General features: G+C 38.0%; 1 protein-coding gene across 1 annotated transcript in view; it reads left to right on the forward strand.

Moving 5' to 3' along the window:
- Positions 1–5,452: 5,452 nt before the first annotated feature.
- Smp_179360 (sortilin, putative) overlaps positions 5,453–13,471 on the forward strand; it is a gene marked incomplete at both ends in the record, with an annotated part of 74,649 nt that continues 66,630 nt past the window's right edge. Inside the window, 5 exons of the mRNA XM_018791211.1 lie at positions 5,453–5,608; positions 5,638–5,700; positions 5,734–5,801; positions 6,301–6,365; positions 7,419–7,726. Coding sequence (XP_018645592.1) covers positions 5,453–5,608; positions 5,638–5,700; positions 5,734–5,801; positions 6,301–6,365; positions 7,419–7,726 — 660 coding nt within the window. The remainder of the gene's footprint in view (positions 5,609–5,637; positions 5,701–5,733; positions 5,802–6,300; positions 6,366–7,418; positions 7,727–13,471) is intronic.

Here is a 13,471-nt window from a genome sequence, read left to right on the forward strand (position 1 = left end):
TGGACTACAGTGCAAAGTGGTGCATGGAGGACAGCTGACAGATGCATTTCCAGTAAGGACCGGAGTCAGACAAGGCTGTCTACTCTCCCCATTCCTCTTACTTCTAGTGATTGACTGGATTATGAAGAATTCGACATCTGAAAGGAAATACGGAATACAGTGGACTTCTCAGAATCAATTAGATGATTTGGACTTCGCAGATGACCTAGCCCTCCTCTCTCATACACACGAACAAATGCAGATGAAGATAACAAATGTAGCAGCAGCCTCCGCATCGATAGGCCTCCACATTCACAAAGGAAAAAGCAAAATTCTCAAATGCAACACGGAGAACACCAACCCAATCACACTTGATGGCGAAACTCTGGAAGAGGTGGAAACATTCAAGTACCTGGGGAGCATCGTTGATAAACAAGGAGGATCGGATGCAGATGTAAAGGCGAAGATTGGCAAAGCAAGGGCAGCATTTCTACAATTGAAGAACATATGGAACTCAAAACAACTCTCAGCCAATTTCAAGGTCAGAATCTTTAATACGAACGTCAAGACAGTCCTACTGTATGGAGCTGAAACGTGGAGAACTACTACGGCCATCATCAGGAAGGTACAAGTATTTATAAACAGTTGTCTACGCAAAATACTCAACATCCATTGGTCGGATACTATCAGCAACAGCGTTTTATGGAAGAGGACAAACCAGCTTCCAGCTGAAGAGGAAATTAGGAAAAAACGTTGGAAGTGGATCGGACATACATTGAGGAAATCACCAACGTGCATCACGACTCAATCCCTAACTTGGAATCCGGAAGGGAAGCGGAAAAGAGGAAGGCCAAAGAACACACTACGCCGGGAAATAGAAGCAGATATGAAAAGGATGGATAGCAACTGGAAAGAACTGGAAAGGAAGGCTCAGGACAGAGTTGGATGGAGAATGCTGGTGAGCGGCCTATGCTCCTCGACGAGGGGTAACAGGCGTAAGTAAGTAAGTAAGTAAGTATTTTTGCTCAAATCGATAAATTGCTTAGCATCGTTACAACAGCCAAACTTAAATAGTAGAGGGCAAGTAAATCTATCCGACTTTTTTCTAAGGCGGATGACTTGGCAGTTGACCTTCAGCATATCGCATGCTTTAAGGCAGATGTCCCTCAACTTATTTGGGTGTATGCGATCAGGGAGATTGTAAACTACTGCATTGTGGGAAGACATCATTCTTTTCGTCACTTCTTCAGCCACAAAATCTAAAATACACTCAGCTTTAGTGAGTTGTTCGAGATTTTTATCGGTATTAATACCCCATATGTGTGTGAGGGGTGCTAGTTCGTTAAGTCTACTGTAAATTTCGGCTAGGGAGTTTTGTAACTGACGAATGTCAGTACTATATCGATCAGCATTCTCGTATACGTGAGATACACTGTTAGACTCCTTGGTTTTTGGTATATTGGACCTAGGCCTAAGCAAAGCATGCGGTTTGGTGGACTGTGTTGACCTTTTGATGCACGTGGGCATTTCGCTTTTTATGTCAACTAGTCTTACCGTTGGCATACTGCACGAAGAAATAGAGGGGTTGTTACTTGGAGAATCAGGTAGTGTTAGTGATACTTGTGGGTAGGTAGAATGGGGTTCAAAGGATAAGTGCTTATCATTTTCAGGTACTGAGTCATCAGTCTTAGGAGTTACGGACTTTGACCTTTTAGTAGGCTTGAAAGCTGGTGAAATCTCTCTTTTACCCGAGTTACTTGACATATTTTGAAGCTGTATGAGTTAAAAACCTGTCTAACAGATATATATGAGTATATAAATATTTCTACGTATTAACCGGGTTAATACTAGGATCAGAGACTATTGGTATATAACGTATTACAGATAAAAAGTGCTCAGTTATAATATAGGGAAGTACTGATCAGTGAAATCTCTATTAACTGGGCAAGTGTCGGTTAAAATTTATTAACCTAGAGTAAAGTGTGAGCGATAAACGCGATAGGATGATAATCTAAGGACAATACAGCCTACAAAAGAACAAGTCTAAGAATTTCTTAACCACGTGAAAAAATGTTACCACTTTCAAATTTCGCGCTACTACATGAAAACAAATTACTAATAGTGTATCCCGCCAAAAAATACTTTTAACTGAGAGTAAAAAACTCGTAGTATCGGTTGATACGTTAAGCCCATATACCTCATTATCGCTTCAGGACAAGCCAATTTACCTACCCGTCATGAGTCACGTTTTGACCTTGTCAATTATTTGCTTATCAACCCTGACTGTTTTTATCTCAGCGCGTGTGTGCAATTTATTTTCATCTGACTAAAAATATTGAATAACGCTTGATAAAAGTCAGTTGACTTACCCGTCATCTTCAATGCGTCTCGTTTTTGCCTCGCTCTCTTCTATTCGCTTCATCCCTCTGATTTCCTGTCAAGATCAATGAGTGAACAAAATGTATATATTCAAGATCCATTCTCGTATTTGATTTATTTAGCTCAGTTAGTCATCAACATGGATTAAGTCGTGTATTACATACAAGGTTAGATAGCATGTATATTTTGACAACGATCATTCATATGATCTAAATTTGGAATCAGTTCGCGGCCCCTACAAGCTAAAGGCAGAAAAGCAAAGATGGATAGTGGCTAGGAGTGGAATCCAGGAAGCACGTTCGTGCTATTTGGGACTTGTCAACTGGATGTACCTGCATCTCAGAGTTGATGTTGACTTCGAGACTCGAACTTTTCGCTTCAAACGCCATCGCGTTATCCTCCCAGTTACTGAGTTCTGAAATGTGCGTCCTGAATTCCACTGCTTGCCACTATCCATTTTTTCTCATGATGCTTGTGAAATAAGGCTATATCAAGGCAATACGCACAGTATGCAGACATGACAATAAGAGACTGATCAGTTGCAGTCCTAAACATTAATGGGAAGATTCAAACAAACAATATTGAGTGAATTTAAAGACAGAAAAAATGAATACAACTTAAACAAAAGCGTGTAATAGTTCATGTGATGTGGAGGCATTGGTAACAACCATTTTGGGAATGCCGCTTGCAGCCATAGGAATTTAGAAGTTTGAGAGAACAACTGTACTTTTCAGGGTGTCGCGTCCAAATTTTAACTCTAGTCCGTCATTGAACTACCGCTGATTTATTCGCTTGCAATCTCGAAAGGGGCAAACAATTTAGAAATCTGAGTTAAACGAATGCGTACAAAACGGTGTACTTAGTAATATTTGGTTTAATGGTTGTTGATCATTCGAATATTTTCAATTCTTTCTGCAACACAAGACAGCTGTCAGTTCGTCGGTGTCTGCGAGGAGTAACAATTGGGAGTTCTTTTGGAATTCAGCCACCCATAATCACCTATGGGCTTCAATTCATCACTGTTTTCAGTGGACCATGAGCAAAAGCGGTGCCTATGGGCTGTTCAGTAGGCGGACATTTCTCCAGTCCATCATGGGCTCAAACATGATTTTGACCAATCCTAAACTTTTAGGAGCTAGGGGGAGAGCATTGGTCACTATGTGGTGTGTAACATCTCTGATTACAAGCGGTTGTTTTGGACGTGTTCTGTGAAGTTCTTTGTACTTAGCAAGCGTGTGTTGGGTGTATGGAACGATTATATGTTTGTCTGCAAACAAGTGTAACCTACAATAGCGAAATGAAGTTCACAAGCAAACAATTTAGTATTTCCATCTATCAACCTCCGTTCTGTCTGGTAGATGAGTAAATTATGGTTTATCATTAGCCACATGTATGTTGATGGCCGGATGTGGTAGGCCATTATTAGTATCCGCAAAAAGAACGCTTACTTTTGCCCCAGCGTTGACGAAGTAGTGAACTTTCGTCATCAAACCAGTGGTGTATGACAAACAGCCGTTTTCTTCCGCTACGGTCTTCGTTAATGCGTCCCGAAAATTAAGGATAAAAATTAAAACTGGTGTTCAGTGTTAAGACAAGGAAAAACTTCTCAGCTTGTTGCTCGGTGTACCAGATCGTATCGGGCTCACCACCAAAGATCTCACAGGTATTCAGGGTCTAACAACGTCTTTGTGCTTACCACCTTTCTAATCGAAGTATACCGACGTAGTCAAATCGGAAGTGGGAAAGGAAGGGGTTCGGAGACATATTTGGGAAGCTACTGATGTATCGAGAAGCGAATGGTCTTATATGGCTATTGGTTGCAACGGGTGCATAGCCTGGAGTGCCTAGTGGTGATCGGAGACGGCTGCATGACCGATAGCCTTCAGCTGGGGTTGTGTCCAGCGAAACTAATGATTTCAACATCAATATTGAGGACTTATCGAGCCATTTATTTCGGGGACTTATTGACCTTCACAAGTGCCCTGTCAGCCAATCTCTTACTCGATTGCTGAGAAAAACACCTTTACGTCATACCCTACACTAAATACTTTGGAGTAAGTCGTTCGCTGTTTCGACCGTAGAACTTTTCAGCCAATGTTCAGTGCTTTTATCCGACTCCATTCACGTTATGAAAAAATGGTTTCCATAATCTTAGTTCGTAAGGTTAAGAGTACTTTGGAACATATCCTTCAGCGAGCTTGCTATGGATTAGCTTGAAAATAATTCCTTAGGTTTCGAACATTAGTTACCCTGATAACCGTTATTAAATAAATCCCAAGAGTGTATAAAGTCAGACGGTAATGACAAATGACTACAGGTTGTTATAAAATGGTGCCGATCAGTATGCAAAAAGCATACCAATAGAATTCGATCAGAAAAGATAAGCGCACGAACGACAGGATACAGAGGTGAATTAAGAATCGAATCAACTAATAAAATTCGGGCGATGAAAGGTGGAGATTGTCTCTTGAAAAATGGAAAGCAAAGCGAGGCTGAGAAGACTAGTGAGCCAACTCCATTTAATCAAGCGTGACTCAGTATTTATGTTCGGACAGAAATGTGCCACAGATATGTGACGTGTAGGAAAAACAGTGCACACATATTCAGTCATGGTTTATAAGCATATAATAAGCAAGTTTAAGATATGACTCAAGGAGAACAAATAAACTGGCATATTTGGAAGCTAGAATAACCCATGCGTACTTGACATGGCATCAGACACTACAAGCCACCCATTCTGAACACTCTTGGGCATCCTCTAGAATACCGAACATAATTCATCCGATGAATGCCGGAAATTAGATGCAAAACATAGCAAACGGGACTGAAGGCAAACATTGTACTTTTTATCCGTATTAGAGTTTTTGAATTCGTTACTTAGTGTAGTGATTCTATAAAATTTTCTAGTGTTCGATGGACATAGTTTATCATGACAATTTATTACTATCTCTATCCTAATTGTTTAATATACCATAGTCTTTACCTCGAGCCACAAACCACACGAAAGTTCGTCAACAGAATACTTCTATCCCATCTGTAACCATTTAACCCAACGGACACTCACCTTGAATATGGCACATATTCGGATGGTGTTATGCTATTCAAATCCAATATGATTATACTTCTTGCTGTATTCGTGCTTACATTTACTAGTACCTCTCTATTTGGTGCAAGCTCTAGCAGCAATGTTTGTGATTCGCAACAGAAACTGTTCGATCCCATTATCAAGGGCGGAAAAGCCTTAGAAGTAGTAAGTTTTCGTTGCATTAATTTTCGTAGTTCTACTTCGTCAACGATACAAAAGAAACGATTCAGTTGACATGGGCAGGCGAAAACAGTGGGGTAGTTTTTGTTGTTCGTGTCTTTAATGATCAGGTTTTGATACTAGTGACGATGACTGAGGGGGAGTCTGGCCCTGGACTAACATCCGACATATATCGTAGGTAAGAAGAAAATTTTTTAATGCCAAGTAGTGACAACAATGGTAAAACATTCACAAAAATTACTCAGCAGTTGGGTGAGAATATTTACATCCGGAGAGAAAATGGCCTTCAACGTCATCAGAATCAGAGAGATTCGAAGGAAGTAAGTTTAGTCCATTACTCCCTCAGAGAAAGCTCAGCTATTTGTAATATGTTATGATGTGGAAAATATGACCAGGTCTATGATTTTTGTCACTGAAGATGGGGGTTCTACTTGGGAAAGGTCTAGTGTACCATTTGTCTTAAGTGGTCAGCTGCGTTTTTATCCACGTGAAAGACTTTCTCCATGGGTTCTAACTTTAGAAGAGAAAACCTCGGTAAGTTCGCTTGGCTTCTGTAACGCCTGCAACTCAGATTTTATATCTATCACTTGATAACGGAAAAACATGGAAAAACATTCACGATAATGTTGTAGATTACTTTTGGTTAGTTATATGCAAACTAATCTCATAGTATTCAGGTCTGTTTACGAAATGGATCCAGGAGAAACAGTGTACATACTTTATCATCCACAATCCAGTAAAAGTAAGTCTGTTTATGACTTCTCTAACGATCCAATTTCGATTGCTTATCATCATTAAATCGTAAATTTTTGTTTATAATTTTAAATTGTGTATCTATAGTTTCGAAAAGAGCAGTGTAACCGTTTGATCGTCATACCTCCACAAATATTGGTTGTAGACTTCAAATGTCTCAGTTTAGTGGTCTAGATGTGTAAAAGTAAGGTAGGAACGGAAAGGTTGAAGTTTTAATAAATCGTTTCAAAATACTTCAGTATACTTAAAGATAATAGGTTCTGCTCTAGAGAACTACAGTAAAGCTGCTGAAATTGTTGTTGAAAATAGTGAATTTCAAAACGTCTCCCAAGCACTAAAATGTTAAATAGAACTTGTAATACTCATTGTATACTTTACAAGTACTTCCTCTACATGCGGTGTTTGAATTAGGCCCCGATGTCGATACTCAGGGCTGCTAATATTACTCCAAGTCTTTATCAGGTCATTTGAAAGTCTTTAAAGTCGTGAGACATGACTACTGTTTGATTTGTGAATAAGTAATAGATGTTGGATCAGAATTGATCACAAACGCGTAGTTGTATACACTTTGTCTTCCCTTAAACAGTGAGATTAAAATTGCTTTATAAACTAATTCCTTCTCCCTGTAATATATCCTTGTATACAATCTTTTATGTATGACCACCGTTGAAGTGGCTGCTTTTATGAATTTGATGTTCATCATGTTATGCTAATGAGGTGTGGCATTTCGAAGTTATGCATACATGTGCCTGGTCCTACGTTGTAGCTGACTGGCTGGCATTTTTTTAGTAGGACATCGTATTTGGATGCGGACTGAATAACTTGTGCGGATGTATTGGTGACAAGTTTTGTTTGAAGTTTATGTAAATATTTATGGTCACTGACATACATTAAATTTTCCATGTCTTGTCCACCTTAATTTCCTCTCGATGTTATTTTGCTACAAATAAATAGATCAAACAAGCTTAGTGTTAATAATTAACGGAAATATCAAATGTATTCAAGAAATAAATTGAACCTTTCTTTTTTTTAAAAAAAATAGATGCAAGTGAAAGGCATATACTGGCAAAATCTTCTGATTTTGGACTAACTTGGACTGAACTATTGAAGGATGTTATAAGAGTATGGGCTCCACGTGGAGTTAAAGTTGACATCCCCAGACCGCATGATAAAAGTAGTATTTCATTTGATTCGGAGACAGAGCAAGACTATGAAACGACAAAACTAGGGCACTTTCTCTACGCGTCACACTTTGCAGATACCAAGAACCAAACTGTACAACTTAGTGTGTCGACTGACGGTGGTCAGACATTCAATAAAGCGCACTTACCAACTATACAAGCAGAAAGGGTAAGTAAAGCCATTTTTGATAACCTAGTATCTGTACGAATGATTATACACTTGAAAGAGCACATCACTTAAGTTTAAGGTAAACTGCGCTAATTTTACACACTGTAACTATTCGCTTGTTAACAACTATGAAAACATTTTGAAAGCAGAATGATTGACAAATGTATTGCAAAATTGGCCTTTTCATTGGAATCTGATTTGAAAACTGAGATAAAATGGCCTCATGAATATCTCTTAATTTTGTTTAATCCGATCATCTTTAATTTGTTTGAAAGATTTTCCTTTATTAAGATTCATTGTCATGTGCCTAAATTCTATCCCACTTCTTTGATAAATTTTATACTATATGTAATGACTTCTATGTGAATTTCACACAGATCCTTCAAAACCTTGAGAATTCATGATATTAAAGCGTGACAGAAAATCATCTATAGTCAATGTCTAACTTGACATAGATGTGTGCCTATCAAAGTAGCCACACGTCACATTAACACAGTTAGTGAGGAAACTAAAAAGTACTAAAAAGTAGTTATATGGTTGGTTATTGATGATAGGCCTTAGCAGTGGTCTGATTCTACTCACTAGTAAAGTTTGGAATTTAAGGGAATTGTGTTCAACAATTGTTGACTTACAGTGATGGGCTTTGTTGGTTAAATTTCGTATTCATGAGAGTTCAAGCTTTATCCATCAACAACAAAAAAGCCTCACCTTTTGGTTCGCTTTATGTCAACTGCATTTTGTTTATACTCATCAGATAGATTGCTGAATATTGCCTATATAGACCAATTTATTATCATTTCATGATATAAACATTTTGATCATCAGCAACTGATATCAAATTTTTCTAACCACCACTAGGTAAAAGTTCACCTTGATAACGTAAACAAGCCGAGAATAAGTTTGGTGTGTTCGCATTTAATTTTCAGTTGTTTTTATTATTTATTTATTGCCCTTGAAGTGTTGAAGAATGTTTGTAGCCCAGGTGAAGACATTTTTGAAGTGGGTGGCTTCATCACGAGCGAACGTTACACCTAATGATAACTGATGTACAATACAGAATCCACAAATGCTAATGGATCATGGATGACCGGATGAGGAAAGTAAAGAGAATATTCACATTAGAACATTTGACAATCTTGACAACGGCTATTGATATACTAAGCAGACAACACAAAGAATAGAGAAGAATTACCTTCAAAAAAAAACTAACCAAGACTTCCAAACCATCAACAGAAGAAAACGCAAGGAATTGTGTGGTCAAAAGGTCAAAACAATTTTTGACTAACAAAGAAGAAACTGGTAGGTCCTGGGTTCGAATCCCGCGAGAGTGGGTTCGTGGATGCGCACTGCTGAGGAGTCCCATAATAGGACGAAACGGCCGTCCAGTGCTTCCAGGTTTTCCATGGTGGTCTAGCTTCAATTGACTCATGATCTCAACTCTATAAAGAAGAACAACTTTAGAAAAGACTGATGTACAATAAACTGAGGAACTACTTGTGGGTATAAGTGTACATAGGTCAATGGACATGAATGTAAGCAAAAAGTTAGATAACCAAGTCTCAGAAGCTTAGTACTCAGGTCGATCAGCAATCAAAAACATCGAAATCGTTCCAAACTATCAACCAATCAAAGCAATCATGGACAATATAGGGCCAAGAGTCAGATCAAATTGGGATACAATCAAAATAAAGAGGCGGATGATGCAGATTAAAGGTCGTCAATAACCAGTCAAGATCGAAGTCGACAGGACAAGCTGCGAGTCCTATGTGGAAAGATTCGGACACTTCACTTCCACCTGAAGTTTGTTCTGATGTTATTCAGAAGAACAAATAAAGCTCCACAACCAAACTATCCAGCTCAGAGAATGGAACTCCACCAAAACCTGAGAATGAATTTTAATTAGTCTGTATTGGGATATGTGCGGGTTGTATCTACATAGCCAGTCAGTCACGATTATGATAGAATAGATGGAATTTTGTTAGGAATATAATTCAAACGTCATACCAGTTAAACAGATTAGTGACCATTTGCACTCATTAGATCCTTGGATAATGCAGTAGTGTATGAAGTGAAAGGTACTAGGTTCAAGTTCCACTTTGAAAATAAAAACCTGGATCCAGGTACATCCACCTGATTAGTTCCAAGTGGACGAAACAGTCATTCTGCATTATAGTGCTAGCTACAACCTAACTATTTCGAACTACTGAAGTCACCGATGAAGATTTTCCTGATAGCAGTCGGTCATCTAGTTACAACATAGAACATGGTACGTATGTGCATCGGTTCAAGTTATCATATTCCGTTAGCACAGAGAGATGATATTGTTAGGTCAAATTACATAATAGAAGAGGTAGAAATGTAGTGAACGAGACACACAAATGGGGACAGTCTAATGTATTTGAACATCAAATTACAGGACATCTTACTAAACTCTGGGAACCAATTCAGTGAATATTTAATTTGTAAAATGTCAATCAATTGTATCAAACTTGACAGTTCCTTTTGCACATATCAGTCAGTGATCTCAAACTTCATTGTTCCTGCATTTCCATGCCAATCGCTTTCTGTTCCCGTTCTTTCCTCCTCGATCTTCTTGACCTTCTGCTGCGAGACATTCTATTCCTGACTAGCGTTATATACTACTACTGCGCACCACAGTAGTAGTATCAGTGGTGATTGAAAAAATTAGGCAACGAAGATAAGATTCGAGGAGAAAATACAAACTAGTGAAACAAAAGCACAAAAAGTATGTTACTAGGAATTCGGACGATCAAGGATTGATGCACATGCGCCATCGCCAACGATTTTGAGCCCTGTCATTAAAAGTCTCAAACTAGTGCTTACGATAATCACACAGACTTCAACCAAGTAGTCTATACATATTACCGTGGCCCAGCCCAACTGTTAGTGACTTCGTGGGCTGATGCCATATTTCGGTTTGACTACCCCTATCTTCCCTCTAACCTACTGCTACAAGAGACAACATCGCTGCTCGAGGTAAGCGTCGGTTGGGCATACATAGCACATCTCCCAACTACCTCAGTTAATAAAGATTTACTACCTCTTCAAATGATTTGTCGTCTTTATCTAGTACCCTATTCTTACCCCAGCCATTGCGTACTCCATGGTCCCCAAATACACTAGTAGTACTTCGTAGACATCTATGATCAAATACTAGTAATCTATGAGTATACTCTTAATAGCCATGTTTCACATCCATAAAGTAAAACTAAGCGAACTGCTGAGGAGTAAACTCGTCCTTTGATTGATAGACTAATGTCTCACCTACATCACAAGTGCCATAGAATTGTCTTGCATTTGTTACCACCAGGGTTACTTATATTGAGTTTTTAAATCTTAAATAAAGCAAAACATAGAATGCACTTACATTTCATAATTAAATCAATCGACAACAATCAGAAATAACACGAGAGTAAGATTAAGACAATATGATAATCGAAACTAGAAGTTGATACCGTAAGATTTCTTATATGTTACACATCATGTACACCGAGAAACTACCAAATTAAGTCAACTGGGTATATTGTATTACGTTTCCATACTGATTTTAAATAATAGTCATTATCATAGTAACAATAAAATAGGTAAATTAATATAAAATCAAATTGATGACTTTCTTATTAAACAATTAAAGTTTAATAGGCATTTCCCTCTCTCTGTCACTCTCTCTCCCTCTCTCTGTGTCTCTATAAACTTTTCCAAGATTGACTGACTGAAGTTTAACTGTTTAATCTGATCAATAAATAAGTAAACAATTTGTACATATTGTTTATTCACATCTATTAGATACTATCTATGTATGTATATGTGCATGTGCACTGAATTGAGGTTCGGATTCATGTATGTTAGTCAATGTAAGTGTATGGTATTTTGGATGATGTATGAAAAGTCGATGACATTTTTCGGTTAATTAATATCCTACATTGAATTTGTTCAACTTCGGTTGTTGTTATTCAAGATGATGAAATGAATTGTTATTATTATTATGATTGTGAATCTATGACTAAATGGTAGAGAAAACGTTTGGGACTAATGTGTATATGTATATGTAATGCTAGATAAAATTCTACACCACCCACTCCCTGTCCCCACAAAAACTGTTCTATGTATTCCTTAATGTTTGTATATATATTTTCATAAATAACTACTGTATTGTATGGTAACGTATAACTTCAATACGATGAATAAATTGTATATATATATGGTTTAGATGAAGTGGTTTTATGAAGATTACTTTATTCTTAATATTGTTTGTTTGAATCTTCCCATTGATGCTTAGGACTGCAACTGGTCAGTCTCTAATTGGCATATGTGCATATTGTGCGTATTGCCTCGATATAGCTACCAGGACTCGGTAGCTTGGTGGATAACGCGATGGAGTTTGAAGCGAAAGGTGCTGGGTTCGAGTCCTAGAGTGAACATCAACTCTGAGATGCAGGTGTGACGAGTCCCAAATAGGACGAAACTCTCGTCCTGAATTCCACTCCTAGCCACTATCCATCTTTGATTGTTTTATTCCGTTAGTGATATTTGTCATGGGTTGATCTCATTTAGGATACCGCAGAAAACTAGAGAGCATCAAACAGCTGCTTTTTCCAGTATAAAAATCTTAAGCAATAGACAGCGACTACCTCATAAAGTATCAAACTAGTTATCAAAAATGCAACAACTCTCCAATGTTTTCTGGTCTTCAGTAATATCTCAAGTGAGATCGATCCACGACAAGTACTATCGACAGAATAAACTACGTGAACAATTTTTTCAACCTCCTATTGAGATTAGTCTGTGATAAACCCGACCTACAGAGCATTTAGTTATTATTTATGATGTATAAACAATTAGTACTACTGAAAAAAGTAAGTAGTGATAATAATTAAGTAGGGTTAAACAAACTATTCTACTGAATAATGACAGGTAGTATTCAGCTACAAACCATCATGTATACATGAAGGTAATGATACTAAATGGTTGTCTAGCTCAAAGTGTTTATCATGAGATTTATATGTACAAACCACTTATCGCGTGTTAAATCGCTAAATAACCTCGCATCTGCTGGGATCACCGGGTAAGTAATAGTGACGTTAGACACAGGGTATTAGGGAATGATGGTAAATCAGTTGATGGGGTCATGGATCTTCGTCGACTGAGATGGTTAGGCCACGTGTTACGTATGCCTGAACACCGACTACCACGACGCGCTATGCTGACTAGTATTGGGGATGTATGGAAGAAAGTTAGGGGTGGCCATACCAAAACGTGGCATCACAACTTGAAGTCACTAAGTTCTAGTCTGAGCCATGTGGACGGATGCAGACTACTTGGTTGGGGTGCGCGTGACTATCGTAACCAATGGTTGTAGACCCTGGGTGATATGGCTCAGAATTGATCACAATGGCGTAGGTGTATACAGTCTTTATGTTCCCTTAAACCATGAGATTCGAATCGCTACATATCTTTCTTTCTTCTTGTATTTTATCCTTATATACAACCTGTCTTTTATATACTACCACCACTAAATGAACTACTTTATAACTCAAAACGTTTATAAATTCAAAACTTAGGTTTTATTATAGTAACATTTCACCCTGTTGTATCGTGTGCATGCGAGCCCTGTTAATATGTAAGTCGTGTGTAAAAATTATTATTATACAGCACTGAATTTATCGTTCAGATCAATGATACACAAAAGCTCGTATGAGTAGCCTTGAGTACTTATCAGGAATT

Source organism: Schistosoma mansoni, assembly GCF_000237925.1.
Source record: "Schistosoma mansoni, WGS project CABG00000000 data, chromosome 3 unplaced supercontig 0174, strain Puerto Rico, whole genome shotgun sequence".
NCBI classification, from domain to species: domain Eukaryota; kingdom Metazoa; phylum Platyhelminthes; class Trematoda; order Strigeidida; family Schistosomatidae; genus Schistosoma; species Schistosoma mansoni.